Below are 20,557 nucleotides of genomic sequence, written 5' to 3' on the forward strand. Positions count from 1 at the left end.
TTTTTTCTTTTTCATTTCACATATTGAGAAAATAAAAGGAAATGTCCAATTGTTTAGATTTTTAGGACTAGAATACGTTTTCACTAGATCCCTAAACACATAAGTTGCTAAGGGCTGAGGGACAGATGGGTAATTTGCCTGTAACTGAATGTATATTAAAAGATTGTCCGTTGTCGGGTGCCCTCTACATATGCTCACACTGAAGTACACCACATGTGTACTTTCATGGTATCTCTGAATGAGGATGAACTAAAGGCCTTCAGATAATTTTTTTAAGCCAGTTTCAGACGTCCGTATTTCAGGTACGTGTGACATCCGTTTTTAACACGCATGCCACATGTATCCATGTTATTCTATGCTGTACTCACACGGTCAAGTTTTCACACGGACAGTGTGACCCCCTCGTGGCCCCGCACGCACACACACAGACATGTCCGTTTTTTCTCGGGCAGCATGGGTGTGACACGGATCGCACACTGATGTGATCCTTGTGACATCAGTGTGACATGTACCGGAGAAAACACGGGTCTTTTAAATAAAAAAAATTCTATATTTACCTGTACCCAGCGCTGCTGTCTTCGGCTCTGCTGCCTCTCGCTCCTGACTGCCACTTGTTATACTCCCTTAATATTCACTCCACTGAGGAGCTGGAGGCTTTAGCATCGCTGGGGACTTCAGTGCTAGGGACCGCATCGCTGGGGACAGGTGAGTATCCAGCAGTGTGTGTGTGTGTGTGTGTGTGTGTGTGTGAAGACATATGTGTGTCTGCGTTCACTGTATAAATGCATGTGTGCTATGTGTGTGTATGTGCTCGGTGTATCCATGTGTGTCTGCTATGTGTGTGTGTGTGCGCGCGCATTTGTCTGTGTGTGTGCAGAGAGGACCTGGAAGCCGAAGCATCGCGGGGACAGCAACGGAAACTCAGAGTTCGCATGAACTCTGGTGAACCCATGAAGACACCGTCCTGACACCCGCTGTAGCACGGGTGTCGCGGGGGTGTCATCAGGATGTCATCAGAGTTAACTGGGAACTCCAATGACCTCTTGGATGTCACTGCACACACTGTTTTTTTTCTGGCTGAATACTCACCTATCCCAGGCGGCGCAGTTACCGGCGCTGTCCCCGCGATGCTCCGGCTTCCAGCTCCTCAGTGGTGTGACTATTAAGAGAGTATAATATTCAGTGAGTATAATGGGCAGCGGTCAGGAGCAGGAGGCAGCAGAGCCGAAGAAAACAGCACTGGATACACGTAAATATAGAATATATGTTTATTTCAAAGACCCGTGTTTTTTCCGGTACATGTCAAACACAGATGTCACACGTGTGACACATGTATGACACACGTATGACACACGTATGACACACATATGACCAAAACCATGCGTGTGGCTTGTACCTGATTAAACACGGATGTCTGAAACAGGCCTTACAGGTAGTAGCCAGTCTCTTTTCTGTACAGGCTGTACATTACTCTATTACTCATATACAATAGTGTACATAAAGAAGCACACAATAACACACACAGACCTCACTGTATTGTTACTGCACAAGGAAATGTACTGGTACTTGAGAAAAGGAACATTGCTCCTAGTGTTAATCAATAGACTTCTTATCATATAGCGATCCATTAGATCAGACCTGGGCAACAAGGGGCAGCCCGCGGGCCACATCCGGCCCGCCTACTGTCTGTTACCGGCCCGCCCGTCTTCAGCCGGTGCAGTGTAGCCAAGCTAATGCGTGCCGGGCAGGGAGCGATCCTGCAGCTCCGCAGTCAGTGCAGGCAGCGGAACACAGAAATCTCTCCTCTGTTCCCTGCCGGCACTTTCTCTGTGATACACGCGCGCTCTGATGTGGTCAGTACTGTGCGGCGTGTGTCATTTCAAAAGTTCCCGCTCGGCAAGAGAAGAAGTGGCACAGCGGGGGCCTTCACGGAGAGAAGCAGCGGCGGGGGCCCCTCGGAGAACAGTATCGGCGTACAAGAGAAGGAACAGCGCAGCAGGGAACCTGTACGGAGGTGCCTGAGGACGGAGACAATAAGAAGGGAGAGGTAAGTAGTGACTAATAAGCTGAGGAGGGTTACAATGGGGAAGGGGGGGGACTGGTGACTAATACTGGGGGTGTAGTGGTGTAGTTTTACAGGTGTAGTATATGGTGTTGTGTATATAGTAGTGTAGTATATAGTGGTGTAGTACATGGGGTTTAGTGATGTAGCTTTATTACAGGTGTAGTATATAGTGGTGTAGTATATGGGGGTGTAGTGATGTAGTATATTACAGGTGTAGTACATGGGGCTGTAGTATATTACAGGTGTATTATATGGGGCTGTAGTATATTACAGGTGTATTATATGGGGCTATAGTATATTACAGGTGTATTATATGGGGATGTAGTATATTACAGGTGTATATGAAGGTGGAGTGATGTAGTATAATAGAGGTGTATATAGGGGTGTAGTGATGTAGTATAATACAGGTGTAGTATATGGGGGTGTAGTGATGTAGTTTATTACAGGTGTATATAGGGGTGTAGTGATGTAGTGTATTACAGGTGTAGTATATGGGGGTGTAGTGATGTAGTATATTGCAGGTGTAGTATATGGGGATGTAGTGATGTAGTATATTACAGGTGTATATAGGGGTGTAGTGATGTAGTATATTACAGGTGTATATGGGGGTGTAGTGATGTAGTATATTACAGGTGTAGTATATAGGGGTGTAGTGATGTAGTATATTACAGGTGTAGTATATAGGGGTGTAGTGATGTAGTATATTACAGTTGTAGTATTAGGAGGTTGTGTAGTGGTGTAGTATATTACAGGTGTAGTATATGGGGGTGTAGTGATGTAGTATATTACAGGTGTACTATATGGGGGTGTAGTATATTACAGGTGTAGTATATGGGGGTGTAGTGATGTAGTATATTACAGGTGTAGTATATGGAGGGGGTGTAGTGATGTAGTTTATTACAGGTGTAGTATATGGAGGGGGTGTAGTGATGTAGTATATTACAGGTGTAGTATATGGAGGGGGTGTAGTGATGTAGTATATTACAGGTGTAGTATATGGAGGGGGTGTAGTGATGTAGTTTATTACAGGTGTATTATATGGAGGGGGTGTAGTGATGTACTTTATTACAGGTGTAGTATATGGAGGGGGTGTAGTGATGTAGTTTATTACAGGTGTAGTATGTGGAGGGGGTGTAGTAATGTAGTATATTGGGTAGAACTGAGTTAATTATATTAGTCCAGCCCTCTAGAACCATCCCAGTTTCTCATTCGGCCCCATGGGAAAATTAAATGCCCACCCCTGCATTAGAGGTTACTGTGCACAAAGGCCTACAGTGTATTATCTCCCACATGGCTAGCTAGGTCAGATCAAATATGATAAAACTAGTAAAATCTCTCAAGCTTCCAGCTCATCCCAGTGGAATCATCCTAGCTGACATTCAAACCGAACCAAAAGATAATGAACATGTTTAGTATACCTTTATTCTTTCAATACCGGCCTCGATACGGAGTTGCTCCACCAGCTTTCGAGCTTGCGCTATGTTGTTAGAGGTTGACATTATCTGCCATCAGATCTTTATTCACAAATTGAAGTAATGTCTGAAAAATGAAGGAAATATTGATAATACTGTAATGACCAGAGACAAACTGTTTAAAGGGGCTCTCCAAAATAGAAAAAAAAAAACGTAAATTTCACTACAAATTCATAATTACTTTTAATCAGCAAATCACAATCTTTTTTGTCTAGAGAGGGAATCACCATAAAATAAAATGGCCACTGTCCTACACCTGTGAACATGTGCATCAGGAAACTAAACCCCATGCATGTGTAGGAAGATGTGCTTCAAGTGGATATTCCGATCTAATAGTGGAGATACCAGAAGTCCTGAGTAGAGGTGATATGAATCAATTTGCCGGACCGCTCCAGATGCTACTTCAGTAATCTGTTGCACACAGACAGGTGCCTTGCAAACCGCCTCTTTACCTGAGGCATCCCATGCGCCTCAATTTATTTGCCAGCCTGGCACAATATTATCATTGCAGCATGACGCACATGCTAGCTAATCCAAAAGAAGAGCAGTGTATGTCGTTTTATGTTTTCATGTTCTTTTTTTATTGCCAGAAATATGGTGTCTGATGCTAAAATTCTTCCTGAACATGTCTGAATTTGTCTGAATATGATAAAAATAGCAAATGGAAGGGGCAAATTCAAGACTAAAATCCAAATCTTTTCTTTAATTATTTAAAATCCATTACGGATCAGGCATAAGAGATCTTACACGTTTTGAGGGTATTACACGCTCTTAAATCATAGATAAAGAGAACATGAGACAGATCTATTATATACAAAAAATAAAACCACGTACAAGCTTAAAACCAATTAACAATCATGATTAACACGTGAATAGAATTTTTTTAACTTTTTAAATTCTCTCTCTATAGCCATGATTTGTACAGAAAAATAAGTATAATTGGTGTACAAAAGTAACATTGTAATAAATAATAATAATAATATGTATTCATTTATATAGTGCTATTAATTCCACAGCGTTTACATATATTGGCAATACTGTCCCCATTGGGGCTCACAATCTAAGGTCCTTATCTGTATGTCTTTGGAGTGTGGGAGGAAACCGGAGAACCCAGAGGAAACCCACGCAAACACGGGGAGAACATACAAACTCCTTGCAGATGTTATCCTTGGTGGGATAATAAATGAACATGGTATCAGTTCTATTGTTAAGTCCATTAGGAAACTTAGTATTCATTTTGATAATCAAAAAGGCTTGACACATATATAGCTGTTTTTGCCAACTACCTCCTCAGAGAAGAGCATGTGACAATTGGGGAAGATCATTCATTAGTGCTGTCGGCATCTGTCAGCTGGGGCTCTAATATCTCGAATATAGTGTATTTGCAACGTACAAAATTAAAAGGAAACTCCTGAAAGAAGGAGATACATGATGAATGGTTGCTGCTTGCCCACGTAGCAGGAAAGGACCAGAGAAGGAGAGGGTGTCTTGTCTTCCAAATTAAAACATTAGTATTGATTCATCATTCTTTTAGCACCTTTTTTTTTACAGAAATGTTAGAATAATAGGCATTTTTCATTTTGCTCCAAATTTGTTGTGGATTTTGAGCTATTTTTAAACTAGCTTTTTGAGTTATTGTCATTTTTTTGCCAATGCTCGGCAATGCGGGAATGGTTTCCATTATCCACTTGTTTTTGGCTAATTCATTTTAGACTTTTCAAAAATAAAGTTACATAGTTATGACACAATGACTTACATTTTTTGCTGAATGATACTCCAGAACCCTAGTGGAATATCAAAGCTTTTTTTTTTTTTTTTTGCTTAGTTGAAGACATAGCATTTTAAAGCTTTTTAAAAAGATCGATCAACATTTGAATGTAAAAAAAATGTGAAAAAAATTTAAAACAGCAAATGAAGTGCAACTTTCAAATATCAAATGTATCAAGCATCCTGCACTATTTGTATGAAGTTGACACAAAGATCACCAGTGAAAACAGACAAAAGAGAAAAATTATGCAATTTGTGTGTCGATGCTGTTTTATATCTCATTAAAGTTTTATAGTCTTTTAGGTTGCAGATAGACATAAATCCATTGAGCTCAACCTATAGCTTAACATTAGCTTCAAGATGTTGAAAGAATTTTGGTTTGACTTGGTTTGTGTGGTAATTAATCTTTTGAATAACATATTATCTGTTACTGGGGAAATAACCCAATAGCGCCAGTTATTAAAAATGGATGCAGAAGAATCTACAACTCTGCCACGTTTCCTGTGCCTAAGATGTACCTCCTATGGTCCACATAACACAGTAAAATATCAGTTTGTTTTTGTTTGTCTACTGGCATAGATGTACCGGTGTGGGCTAGTACTAGCCTGATAACTACATTGAAATCTAAACCAGAGAACTTTTTTTTTTCTTTTTTCAAACAAACCATAAATGTTAGTATCAGTTAATTGTATCAAGAAAATCAAAATAAATAAATACATGCTGGGGCTGGAGCAAAACCAGTGGCTAGAAATAATAAAGCAAGTCACACAGATATGGTACAGTATAATGGCATCTTGTGTGCTTTCTCCTTATTCCTTTTCTGAGGACAGGAAGTTCTCAGGATGCACGTCCATATGCTATGCACCTCATTTATGAGATAAACAAATTACTATAATGTCCTGCAGCTAGTGAGGAGATAATTATATTGTACATATGCACAGACAAAAGAATAGCACTTTATGCACAGTCATTTTAAAGAGGTTATTTGGTGCTTAAAAATAGATTACCTATCCTAACGTGTTGCAGGTCATTGTTGGATATTGTTGCTTCAGCTTACTAGAGAGAGAAGGCAGAAGTGTTAATAGACCACATCTTGTTGTCCAGCTAGGTACCCAGCCTGCCGTACTCGTATATTGGCTTTGGGTGGGTATGGACAGGTTAGCCAGCTGGATGGGACCAAAAGTCCTCCTACTGTAAATACTAATTATGTAATGAATAAACTGGAGTTTGCGATGATAAAATATGTACGCAATAGTGATTGGTGTCTAATGGAATGGATGGGTGCTGTTGCAGGTGTGGAGACACGGGGGTCAGTGGGTGTTCTCGCCCGCTGGCCCGGCCGCCTTTAGAAAGACAGCATGGCCCAGGGCTCATCCCAACTGAACGCCCGACCTTAACCGTGGGCGGAACACTACTCAGACAACACAGGATGAGGGAATCACAATATTAAGACTTTATCGAATCCCCAAAATATTAACGGCACATAACACATAACCAGCAAAACACACAAATGTAACAGGCAACAGAGAGTCTCACCCTTCCGCTGGCTCACCAGGGATTTAGAATGTCCGTGCTTCAGAGCTTCCAGGGCTACTTACTCCAATCCAGCAGCACCCCGCTTTCGGCGGGCACCCACCGAGAATGGAATAACGCCAGATTTAGGAAGCTGGCTGAGGACTGCAAAGTATGTAGTCAGATGACTGGATTGTCCCAAGCTGGATTCCTTCCTTAGGTAGTCCTTGGTATCACAGGCGAATCCTTGCATTTGATGCTGAAGTCCTTATAGTGTTATAATCCAGGTTTGGTTATAGCTTGACAATCGGATCCGCAGGTCCTAGATTGGTAGCATGTAGCAAGTCTCTCTGGGCAATGGACAGTCCTCCTCCTTATACCCCTAAGCTCTCCATTCAGACCATTGGGGTCTTCACAATTGGTGGAAAAGACTGGGCTTTTATTGGCTAGATTTCAAGCCATATTCAAATATCCAGAGACAAGGGTGAGACAGGTAAGTTACATCACATCTAGCAATTCACTTAGTAATACAATGGGAAGTTCGCATAATTGATTTATCGGTGTGTCTGGCCTTCAGCCAAGGCAATTACATGAGTCAACAAGAGTCTTGTAAAAACAATCATAGTATCATAGTTTTTACGGTTGAAGGGAGACTCTAAGGGCAGCTTTGCACGTTGCAACATCGCACGTGCGATGTCGGTGGGGTCAAATCGAAAGTGACGAACAATCCGGCGTCACTTTCGACATCGTTGTGTGTAAATTCTAGATGATACGATTAACGAGCGCAAAAGCGTCGTTATCGTATCATCAGTGCAGGCTCTGACTTTTCCATAATTATGCTGCCGCGACAGGTACGATGCTGTTCGTCGTCCCTGCGGCAGCACACATCGCTGTGTGTTATGCCGCAGGAGCGAGGAACTTCACCTTACCTGCCGCCGGCGGCTCTATGGAAGGAAGGAGGTGGGCGGGTTGTTAACATCCTGCTCATCTCCGCCCTTCCGCCGCTATTGGCCGCCTGCCGTGTGACGTCGCTATGAAGCCGCACGACCCGCCCCCTTAGGAAGGAGGCGGGTCGCCGGCCAGAGCGACGGTCGCAGGGCAGGTGAGTGCATGTGAAGCTAGCATAGCGATAATTTTCTCTACGCCAGCTATCACAAGATATCGAACCTGCGACTGGGGCGGGGACTATCGCGTGCGACATCGCAGCATTGGCTTGCGATATCGCAACGTGCAAAGCCCGCCTAAGTCCATCTAGTTCAACCCGTAGTCTAACATGTTGATCCAGAGGAAGGCAAAAAAAAAACAATGTCGCAAACAAGCTCCAGTAGGGAAAAAAATTCCTTCCTGACTCCACATACGGCAATCAGACTAGTTCCATGGATCAACACCCTGTCATAAAATCTAATATACATAACTGGTAATATTAAATTTTTCAAGAAAGGCGTCCAGGCTCTGCTTAAATGTTAGTAGGGAATCACTCATTACAACATCATGCGTCAGAGAGTTCCATAGTCTCACTGCTCGTACAGTAAAGAATCCTCGTCTGTGATTATGATTAAACCTTCTTTCCTCAAGACGTAGCGGATGCCCCCATGTTCCAGTCGCATGCCTAGGTGTAAAAAGATTTTTGGAAAGGTCTCTGTACTGTCCCCTCATATATTTATACATTGTGATTAGATCCCCCCTAAGCCTTCGTTTTTCCAAACTAAGTAACCCCAAGTTTAATAACCTGTCTTGGTATTGCAGCCCACCCATTCCTCTAATAACCTTGGTCGCTCTTCTCTGCACCCTCTCCAGTTCAGCTATGTCCTTCTTATATATTAGTGACCAGAATTGTACACAGTATTCTAAGTGCGGTCGCACTAGTGACTTGTACATAGGTAGAACTATATTTTTTTCATGAACACTTATACCTCTTTTAAAACATCCCATTATTTTATTAGCCCTGGCAGCAGTTGCCTGACACTGTCCACTAAAGTTAAGTTTACCATACACCCATACACCCAAGTCTTTTTCTGTGTCTGTTTTACCCAGTGTTCTACAATTAAGTACATAATTATAAATTTTATTTCCTCTACCCAATTGCATGACTTTACATTTATCTACATTAAACTTCAATTGCCACTTCTCAGCCCAATCCTCCAATTTACATAAATCTCCCTGTAATATAAAATTATCCTCCTCTGTATTGATTACCCTGCAGAGTTTAGTATCATCTGCAAATATTGAAATTCTACTCCTCATGCCCCCAACAAGGTCATTAATAAATATGTTGAAAAGAAGCGGGCCAAATACTGACCCTTGTGGTACTCCACTATGAACTGAGACCCAGTCCGAGTACGTACCATTAATAACCACCCTTTGTTTCCTATCACTGAGCCAGTTTTTAACCCAGTTACACATATTTTCCCCTATCCCCATTATTCTCATTTTATGTACCAAACTTTTGTGTGACACCGTATCAAAAGCTTTTGAAAAGTCCATATACACAACATCCACTGCATTTCCCTGGTCCAGGCTTGAACTTACCTCTTCATAGAAGCTGATCAAATTAGTTTGACAGGATCGATCCCTCATAAACCTATGTTGATACTCTGTCATAAGGTTATTTTTCTTGAGATACTCCAGTATAGCATCTCTCAAGAAACCCTCAAGGATTTTACCAACCGTAGAGGTTAACCTTACCGGCCTATAATTTCCCGGCTCAGTTTTTGTCCCCTTTTTGAATATTGGCACCACATTTGCTATGCGCCAGTCCTGTGGTACCGACCCGGTTATTAAGGAATCTGTGAAGATTAAAAATAATGGTCTATCTATCACAGAACTCAATTCCTGTAGTACTCTGTGGTGTATGCCATCCGGGCCCGGAGATTTGTCAACCTTAGTGATTTCGAGGCGGCGGCGTACTTCCTGCTGGGTTAAGCAGGTAATACTCAAGGGTGAATTTATGGTATGACTGGTCATTTCAGCTGCCATGGCATTTTCTTGTATAAAAACCGTAGAAAAAAAGTCATTCAACAGGTTGGCTTTACCCTCATCCCCCTCCACCATTTCACCAAGACTATTTTTAAGGAGGCCAACACTATCACTTTTCAGTTTTTTACTGTTTATGTAGTTAAAGAATATTTTAGGATTATTTTTACTTTCTCTCGCAATGAGTCTCTCTGTCTCAAACTTAGCTAACTTAATTTGCGTTTTACATATTTTATTTAATTTTCTATAATTATATAATGCCTCATCACTACCTACCCTCTTTAATTCTTTTAAGGCTGTTTTTCTTTTATTGCTTCCCTTACAGCTCTATTTAGCCATAGGGGTTTCCTCCTATTTCTAGCATGTTTGTTCCCATGGGGTATATTTTCTGCACAAGCCCTATTCAGGATGCTCATAAAAGTCTCCCATTTGGTTTGTGTACTTTTATTACTTAGTACATCATCCCAGTTTATTGCACTAAGATCATCTCTCAACCGTTTAAAATTTGCTTTCCTAAAGTTTAGTGTCCTTGTAGGCCCTCTACTATACATCTTACTAAAGAATACATGAAAAATTATTATTTTGTGATCAATATTCCCCAAGTAACCCCCAACTTGTATATTTGATATGCGGTCTGGCCTATTGGTTAGTACAATGTCTAGTAGTGCTCCCCCTCTTGTGGGATCCTGTACCATTTGTGAAAGGTAATTATCTTTCATTGTTATCAAAAATGTATTTCCTTTGCTGGAACTGCAAGTTTCTGTTCCCCAATTTATATCAGGATAGTTAAAGTCCCCCATAATAATCACCTCTCCGAGACTCGCTGCTTTATCAATTTGCTTTATGAGGAGATTCTCTACCTCTTCCATAATATTCGGCGTCTTATAAACACACCCCTATTAGTATTTTATTATACATTCTCCCCCCCCCTTATCTCCACCCATAGGGACTCTACATTCTCAGTACCCTCACATATGTTGTCACACAGGATGGGTTTTAAGGATGATTTTACATATACAGTCATGGCCAAAAGTTCTGAGAATGCTACAAATATTAATTTTTACAAAGTCTACTGCTTACGTTTTTCTAATGGCAATTTGCATATACTCCAGAATGTCATAAAGAGTGATCAGCTTAACAGCAATTACTTGCAAAGTCAATATTGGCTAAGAAAATGAACTTTAACCCCAAAACACATTTCAACATTATTGCATTCCTGCCTTAAAAGGAGCAGCTAACATTGTTTTAGTGATGGTTCCATTAACACAGGTGTGGGTGTTGATGAGGACAGGGCTGGCGATTAATCAGTCATGATTAAGTAAGAATGACACCACTGAACACTTTAAAAAGGAGGCTGGTGCTTGGTATCATTGTTTCTCTTCAGTTAACCATGGTTATCTCTAAAGAAACACGTGCAGCCATCATTGCTCTGCACAAAAATGGCCTAACAGGGAAGAGTATCGCAGCTACAAAGATTGCACCTCAGTCAACAATCTATCGCATCATCAAGAACTTCAAGGAGGAGCTTCCATTGTTGCCAAAAAGGCTCCAGGGCGCCCAAGAAGGACCAGCAAATGCCAGGACCGTATCTTAAAACTGTTTCAGCTGCAGGATCGGACTACCAGCAGTGCCGAGCTAGCTCAGCAATGACAGCAGGCTGGTGTGAGTGCTTCTGCATGCACTTTGAGGCGGAGACTCTTTGAGCAAGGCCTGGTTTCAAGGAGGACAGCAAAGAAGCCACTTCTCTCCAGAAAAAAACATCAGGGACCGACTGATATTCTGCAAAAGGTACAGGGAGTGGACTGCTGAGGACTGGGGTAAAGTCATTTTCTCAGATGAATCCCCTTTTCGATTGTTTGGGACATCTGGAAAACAGCTTATTAGGAGAAGAAGAGGTGAGCGCTACCACCAGTCTTGTCTCATGCAAACTGTTAAGCATCCTGAAACGATTCATGTGTGGGGTTGCTTCTCAGCCAAGGGAATCGGCTCACTCACAGTCTTGCCTAAAAACACAGCCAAGAATAAAGAATGGTACCAGAATGTCTTCCAAGAGCAACTTCTCCCAACTGTCCAAGAGCAGTTTGGTGCCCAAAAATGCCTTTTCCAGCATGATGGAGCACATTGCCATAAAGCAAAGGTGATCACTAAATGGCTCATGGAACAAAACATAGAGATTTTGGGTCCATGGCCTGGAAACTCCCCAGATCTTAATCCCATTGAGAACTTGTGGGCAATCATCAAGAGACAAGTGGACAAACAAAAACCAACAAATTCTGGCAAAATGCAAGCATTGCTTATGCAAGAATGGACAGCTATCAGTCAGGATTTGGTCCAGAAGTTGATTGAGAGCATGCCAGGGACAATTGCAGAGGTCCTCAAGAAGAAAGGTCAACACTGCAAATTTTGACTTGCTGCATTAACTCATTCTGTCAATATAACCTTTTGTTACTCATAATATGATTGCAATTATATTTCTGTATGTGATGTAAACATCAGACAAACACAATTAAAAATCAGAGGGCAACAGATCATGTGAAAATATAATTTTGGTGTCATTCTCAAAACTTTTGGCCATGACTGTAGACACAGTCGCTTATTTGTACGGTCATTCCTGAATAGGCTATAACCCTGTAAATTAACAGCCCAGTCATAGCTCTCATCCAGCCATGTCTCTGATATCCCCACTATATCATAATTTTTTTCCAACAATATTAATTCTAATTCCTCCACCTTATTTGTGAGGCTTCGGGCATTAGTGTACATGCACGTTACGTATGACTCTGTACCTCTATTCCTGCTTACTGTATTAACTGTCCTAACCCTTCCCCCCGTACCACCCCCAATTTCATTACTTATGCCCTGGTCACTATCTGCACTACATTCCCGTTCTATAAAGTGAATACCCTCACCCCCCCATTCCCATTCCAATGAGGGCTTATCCCTCATCTATAAACAAACTATCTTCATGTCTGGCTGAATTTTAAGAAATTTAACCCCTGCTAAGCACTAACAGAGTCCAGGTCGCCACAGCAGGTTATATAATGGGCCCTGTATGAAGACCTTGTAACATTATATCCCCCCAGCCTGTATCATATTGCAATTAGGCTTCAGCAGTAGCTATTGTCCTTGATTTGGTGGGGGTTGCATATATATTGTTCTCCTCTGCAGGGGGCTTCCCTAGTACATAATCTCTGGAGAATGTGTCTCCGAACTTCTTTCTAACTAGTAGCTACAAGTAGCAAATGTTAAGGGGGTGGATCTAAGGAGAAGTGGGAGATTCAGCCACATGTTTTTTAGTTTAGTTATGCTTTGTTGGGTGAAGGGCGAGGACCTGTGCTGAGGCCAGCTTCTTTTTGCCCGTACATGGACGATTGGACATTGAGGATCAGCTGCCACGCTGCTGGATTTAGGGAACGCATCTGAGGACTGTTGCATTCTCCTTGGCGTCGGATTGCCCCAAATCTGTTTCCTTTGTGTGGACTCTAAAGAACCATTTGGATATTGGATGTTTTATGCTCCCTGCCTCATTAAATCTTCTTGGATTGTTCATCGATCTGGTGTCCCTTACTGCTCTGTCGCAAACCCCATCACAAACTGGTGGCAGCGGTGGGATCAGAGCAGAAGATATGGAGGACAACGGCCCATCAACGTCTGAAACCAGAACCTCAGGATACAGGAACTAGACTGTGGTGAGCCTACAAACAAAAGGCCCGTGAATTAGGAGTCTGCTACAAAGGACTCTCTAAGGAGCAACTAATTGAGGCATTGGAAAACGCTTGCCTGCAAGATGGCACCGAGGAACAATTTCCAAAGCAAGGGGATTAAAGAAGGGAGCTGGAGGCGAATGCCCAAAAAAGTCAATGGGTTGTGTAGTATGAGGAGGAGATGGCACTGCTGAGAGATGAGGTCACCATTGAATATAAGATGGATGCCATTCGCAGAGCTCAAGAGAGGGCATTGCTGGAGAGGAGGTTTGCTGTGGAAGCAGCTAGAGGCTCCAGACAAACTGTGACCACAGCACTCACTATGAGGGAATTCTCCAGAGTGTCCCGCAATGACTTTAAGCCATTTAATGAAGCTGCAGGCGACATTGAGGGCTTCTTCCAGGACTTTGAGCATCAGTGCAGATTAATGGAAGTCCCAGAAAGAGAGCGAGTCAGACACCTGGTTGGCCTCTTGGAGGGTGGAGCTGCCGACGCCTATAGAGCTATGGACCCTCAGTGGAATTGTGAGTATGGGGAGATAAAACAGACCATTCTGGAACATTATGCCGTGACCCCAGATACTTATAGGACTCAGCTCCATATGTTAGCCTGTGATGGAGAAGTGTCTTTCAAGATGTATGCCCACAGACTGAAACAAGTATGCCATCGCTGGCTAGAGGGAGAGGGGGCCTTAACTTGGGAGACCTTCCTCCAGGTCATCCTGAAAGAGAAGTTCTATGCCAGGTGCCCTGCTGAAATCAGGGAATGGGTGCGTGAGAGGAGACCAGAGACAGTGGAACAAGCTGCTGCTCTAGCTGATGAGGTGCTCACCATCAAGCCTCAATGGAAAAGGCTACTAGTCAGTGAGAAAAAAAACTACCAGCTCCCCAACACCAGTGGTCCCTTGTCCTTTGGCCTCCAATGTTCACCGTCCCACTAGACTACCAACACATGGCGGACCCCGTGTGAATGTGCCTCCTACTACTCCTGCCTCTTCTTTGGGTGTACGACATGGAGAAAGAATCATAGAACGCAGATGTTATGGATGTGGGCAGCCTGGTCATCTGCAAGCTCACTGTCCAGGTGTTCAGAGGCAAAACAGTTACAGACCCCATTTGCCTGTCCATTATTTACAGACACCCTCAATAGGAGAAGAGCTGGATTGACTCCCTGATGATTTGCCAAGTGACTCTGATATGTTGACTTCCCTACCAGGGGTCTATGGGGTGCGAGCCACAGCCACTCATTCTTCTGATCTTCAGCATAAACATCTACAGGAGGTCGTGCTGGATGGCCAAAAAGTTGTTGGCTTTCGTGACACTGGGGCTTTTCTCACCATAGCAGATCCCTGAGTAATTCAACCAGAAGCAATGCAAAAGGGACCAGAAATTGCCATTGAATTGGCTGGAGGTACTCAAAGATACATTCCAAGAGCGAGTGTGACCCTGGATTATGGCTTTGGGGAAAAGCAATGCATGATTGGTGTGATGAGCGGCCTTCCTGCAGACATTCTTCTAGGGAATGATGTGGGGAATCTTCAATGCCACTTTGTCGGTGCAATAACCAGAAGTCAAACAAAGAGAGCAGCAGATGTGGACGTGTTCAACCCATCAATGGAAATGAGGCCACCCGAACTGCCGTCACAGCCGGTGAGTGATTCTTCTTGTAGGTCTCATATGAATGTCACTTGGGATAAAGTTCAGTTTAGACAAGAGGTAAAGACTGACCCCACCTTGGCTAGCTTTAGAGCTCGGGCTGAAGTAGGGCAGTTAGGAGAATATAGGGAAAAAATTATCAGAGAAAATGGACTTCTATATCGGGTTACCAACGCTGACTCCTTAGATAAGCCATGGACTTATAGCAAACAGCTGACTGTTCCTCAGAAATACAGAATTTCCCTATTACACCTTGCTCATGATATTCCTACTGCTGGCCATCAAGGGAAAACCCGCACCGAAAGACGATTGACTCAAATTTTCTATTGGCCTGAAATTTCTCAAGCAGTGGCGCATTTCTGCCGAATCTGCGACATATATGTCAGTGTAGAGGGCGACCTGGAGATAACCCAAAGGCACCCTTGCAACCACTCCCTATCATAGAAGAACCCTTTCAAAGAGTAGCTGTCAATATCATTGGACCTCTGGCTAAACCAAGTAAATCTGGAAAGCAATACATTTTCACTGTTGTGGAATACGCCACCCGATATCCAGAAGCCGTGGCCTTGTCAAGTATTTCTGCAGCCAAGGTGGCCGAGGCCCTTGTTACCATTTTCACCCGAGTAGGATTCCCAAGTGAAATATTATCGGACCAAGGCTCCCAGTTTATGTCAGAGTTGGTGCAGTGTCTGTGGCGCACCTGTGGAGTATGAGCAATTCGAACTACAGCATACCATCCTCAAACCAATGGACTTTGTGAACGGTTTAATCAAACACTGAAAAATATGCTAAGGGCCTTCACTGATAGGGATTCAGACTGGGAGAAGTACCTACCCCATCTCCTGTTCGCCTATCGGGAAGTTCCCCAGGAGTCCACTGGGTTTTCCCCCTTTGAACTACTCTATGGAAGAAAGGTCAGAGGACCCTTAACTCTGCTAAAGGAATATTGGGAGGGGCAAGTTGAAGATACAGGAACCCCTGTTGTTCCATATATCCTCAAGCTTCGTGAAACCCTGGCTCAACTTGCTAGTTTGGCTCAGAATCATGTGCGGATGGCTCAAACCAGACAGAAGACATGGTATGACCGCACAGCACGCTATCGAGAATTTGTAGAGGGACAACAAGTCTTAATGATTGTTCCCCATCGGCAAAATAAACTCCAGACAACATGGGAGGGTCTCTTCCGGGTTCTCAGAAAACTAAACAACACCAATTACCTTCTTGCTCTAGATGATCAGGGTCTAAGACAAAGGACTGTCCATGTGAATATGATTAAGGAGTACCATGACCGGACATTACCTATGATAGCAAGCTGTCGGCTGGCATCAGAAGATGGTCAGGAGGATGACGACCCATTACCTGATCTTGTTGAAGCAGCCAGAGCCCCATTCACTGTGGAACAGGTTCCTCTGAGAGATCACTTAGATTCCTTACAGAAAAAACAAATGCTGGGAGTGCTCCATCAGAGACAGGCTGCTTTCTCATCCCGACCAGGTCGAACCACAGTAACCCAACATCATGTGGACACTCAGGGCATTCGTCCCATACAGCAGGCTCCCTACCGGGTACCAGAATCAGTTAGAAACAGCATGCAGCATGAGCTGGAGGAGATGTTACAGCTTGGGGTGATTCAGGCCTCCAATAGTCCTTGGGCCTCTCCTGTTGTGTTAGTACCCAAGAAAGATGGGAGTACTTGATTTTGTGTGGACTACAGACGACTAAATGACCATACCATTAGTGATACTTACCCATTCATGAACTTCCAGACCGGCTAGCTGGGGCACGATACGTCACCACCTTGAATCTCAGTAAGGGATACTGGCAAATTCCCCTGATGGAGGAAGGTAGAGAAAGGTCGGCTTTTATAACCCCCTTTGGTCTGTATGAATTTCTAAACATGCCTTTCGGAATGAAAAACGCCCCTGCAACCTTTCAGAGAATGGTGGACCAAATCCTCCGGGGATGTGGCGACTTCGCTTGTGCCTACCTGGATGATATCGCCATCTTCAGCCACACATGGGAGGAACATCTGAACCAAGTAGCTGTTGTTCTTGACCGGATTCTCGCAGCAGGCCTAACTATTCGACCTGATAAATGCCAATTGGGGATGGGTGAAGTCCAATACCTAGGGCATCGAGTAGGAGGAGGGAAGTTACGTCCTGAACCGGCCAAAATCCAGGCTATTAGAGACTGGCCTGTAACCCAAACCAAGAAACAAGTTATGGACTTTTTGGGCACTGCCAGTTATTACCAAAAATTAGTTTCTCATTTCAGCTCTGTGGCCAAGCCCCTTACAGACCTCACGAAGAAAACGATGCCCCGGCTGGTGATCTGGACTTCAGCCTGTGATGAGGCTTTTAACCAGCTGAAGGACGCCTGGTCTGCGACCTGGTTCTGGCTGCTCCAGACTACAAGAGGAGATTCATTGTGCAAATGGATGCCTCTTCTTATGGACTGTGAGCTGTACTCAGCCAGATGAATGCAGCCGGGGAGGAGCATCCCATTGCCTACCTCAGCAGGAAGCTGCTGGACCGAGAAGTGGCCTATGCAACTGTTGAGAAGGAATGTCTGGCTGTAGTATGGGCCCTTAGGAAACTAAGGCCGTATCTGTATGGACGAGAATTCACAGTGCTTACTGATCACAATCCCCTCACCTGGCTGAACAGAGTCTCTGGGGACAATGGACGTTTACTACGATGGAGCCTGGCTCTTCAAACCTATAACTTTACAATACAATATAGAAGGGGCAGCCAACACCAAAATGCAGACGGACTGTACAGGCAAGAAGAGCCCGGAGTCAGGTCCGCCATGTTTACGTGCACTTGACAAGCGACCTGTTGAGGTCACTAGTCGGTGCACAAATTGAGGGGGGAAGGGGTTGTAACATTATATCCCCCCAGCCTGTATCATATTGCAATCAGGCTTCAGCAGTAGCTATTGTCCTTGATTTGGGGGGGGATGTTGCATATATATTGTTCTCCTCTGCAGGGGGCTTCCCTAGTACACAATCTCTGGAGACTGTGTCTAGGAATTCTTTCTAACTAGTAGCTACAAGTAGCAAATGTTAAGGGGGTGGATCTAAGGAAAAGTGGGAGATTCAGCCACATGTTTTTTTAGTTTAGTTATGCTTTGTTGGGTGAAGGGCGAGGAATTGGGCTGAGGCCAGCTCTTTTTTTGCCCGTACATGGACGATTGGACATTGAGGATCAGCTGCCATGCTGCTGGATTTAGGGACCGCATCTGAGGACTGTTGCATTCTGCTTGGCGTCGGATTGCCCCAGATCTGTTTTCAATGTGTGGACTCTAAAAAGCCATTTGGATATTAGATGTTTTATGCTCCCTGCCTCATTAAATCTTCTTGGATTGTTCATCGGTCTGGTGTCACTTACTGCTCTGTCGCATACCCCATCACAGACCTATCAAAAGTAGTGGAAGTAGAAAAATATTAGACATCACCATTAGGGATGATCGAATACCCTATTATTTGATTTGACGAATATCCGGCGAATACCTCGCCGATGTTCGACTATTCGTGAATATTCGACCCCCAATGTAAGTCTATGGGAAACCAGAATAATGTTACGTCGGACCTAACGGTGACCTGTGGTGACTGAGGAAAAGGCTGAAATGGATGGGAAAAGGCTGAAACAGTATGTGCCTGACTGCATTTCTGGTGTCTTTGAATAACAGGGTCAGAGCAGCACGCGGCGTTTACGTAGTCGCAAGAACAGCTCTCAAACCAAAGTAAAAGAGGGGAAATTCCTAAGAAACAGTTTCTAGTGCCTAATCACTGTAATAAAACGTCAAATAAAGCCCCGACCTTCCAAAAAAAAAAACTTTAGCATATGTTCACACATTTGGTTTCTTACATTTTTCCTTCTTTTTCGATTAGAAAGGGCTGTAACATACATTATATTGGTGTCTGTCTCACACCTCCTTTTTTGGGACATATTTGACAGCACTTTAAAAGCTCAGCTACAATGTGCCCGTTGGGATGTTGACCTTTCCCTCCTCCTCCTCCACCAGCACCACCAGCTCCAGTGGCCCTCTACTCAAATGTAGGAAGGGCCACTGGCTGTCCTCAAATCTCAGACTTCTTAGGGCTCTCAGATGAGCCCTGTAACATACATTGGGGATGGATGGCCGTCATTTGTAGTTTTCTGTGTCCCCTATATCATTAGTGTGAAAGTTGGAATACATACTCCATAACACTTTACAGTGCTATTGCCAATGTGGCCATTTGGGTGTTGGCTTTGCTCTCCTTCTCCTCCTCCATCAACACCACCGGCTCCAGTGGCCCTCTATTCAAATTCTATTCAAATGATTCAGTAATGTATGTTTTATGGACAAATGAACGCCACGCTGGGACATCGAAGCTGATGTCATTGATGATGATTGCATCTGACCAAAAGCAAGTTGGGAGCAGGAGACATCATCGCCTGCTTCTTACAGCAGTCTGTGAAGCATGCAGCACCGTGGAAGTGGCAGTTGTTTCACGCTGTAACTCAGGCTTTATTCCACTAGCTAACACCGAGGATTTAAAACAAAAATCAGTTTCCCAAGGGGGGAATGGTTCAACCACCATGTAGCACACAATCAGAAGGCACTCCAAATAGCTCCCAACAGGTTTTTTTAAAAAAATTGGTAGGATAAGCGACAGGGCAAGGAGATTAATAAATTCAGGTTCCCCAGGGGATAATGGTTCAGACACCATGGAGCACTGCATCAGTAGGTACTCCCAATAGCTCTCAACAGCTTTTTTTAAAAAATTGTTAGGATTTGCAACAGAGCATAACATGCCAAAGAGTTTAATAAATTCAGTTTATAACACCGCCACAAGCCGATACGGCAACATCTCAAGGGTTATCAATCATGCAATGTGTGCAGTTATGGTTTCTGCCCTTGGGTGCATAACAGGGTATTTTTGCTTCTTTTTGAAAGTCTGTGTTATGGACAACTGAACAGAACGCTGTGACACCGAAACAGATGTGGTCGTTGATGATTAAGTTTGGCCAACATCAGGTTGGGAGAAGAAGGCATCAGCGCCACCTTCTTGCAGACCAATTTGGGAAGCAGGCAGCCCAGTGGAGGTGGCAGAGTTTGGAATCTGGAAATCGTGTTTTTCACCTGGAGCTGTCAACTACCTAGTGGCCCCATGTGTCTCAACAATTAGTGGCAGCAGTGGGATACTACTCAGCCTGGTTTATCCAGGGGAGCTGCAGAGGACTGGTGTTCGCGGACACCATCCAGGGCTCAACAACCAGGGAGGCACATAAACATACCCAGCAGGCCATAGGGGAGGCATTCAGGTTTTGGAAGCTGCCATGTTCAACCCCACCAGTTCAGCCATGGGACAAGGACCGGAGAGAAGTTACGACCGCAGCAGTAAATTGATGCTACAGGTTCTGT

General features: G+C 43.8%; 1 protein-coding gene across 4 annotated transcripts in view; it reads right to left on the reverse strand.

The window, feature by feature from the left end:
• The window catches only part of GNG7 (G protein subunit gamma 7), a 253,050-nt gene that overhangs the window by 143,730 nt on the left and 88,763 nt on the right, over positions 1-20,557 (reverse strand). For all 4 annotated transcript variants that reach the window (XM_075352655.1, XM_075352654.1, XM_075352661.1 and 1 more), the window contains one exon: positions 3,484-3,604. In XM_075352655.1, the coding sequence (XP_075208770.1) occupies positions 3,484-3,564 (81 nt within the window). In that variant the 5' untranslated portion in view covers positions 3,565-3,604. The remainder of the gene's footprint in view (positions 1-3,483; positions 3,605-20,557) is intronic.

This window comes from Anomaloglossus baeobatrachus, chromosome 1 (assembly GCF_048569485.1).
Source record: "Anomaloglossus baeobatrachus isolate aAnoBae1 chromosome 1, aAnoBae1.hap1, whole genome shotgun sequence".
NCBI classification, from domain to species: Eukaryota; Metazoa; Chordata; class Amphibia; order Anura; family Aromobatidae; genus Anomaloglossus; species Anomaloglossus baeobatrachus.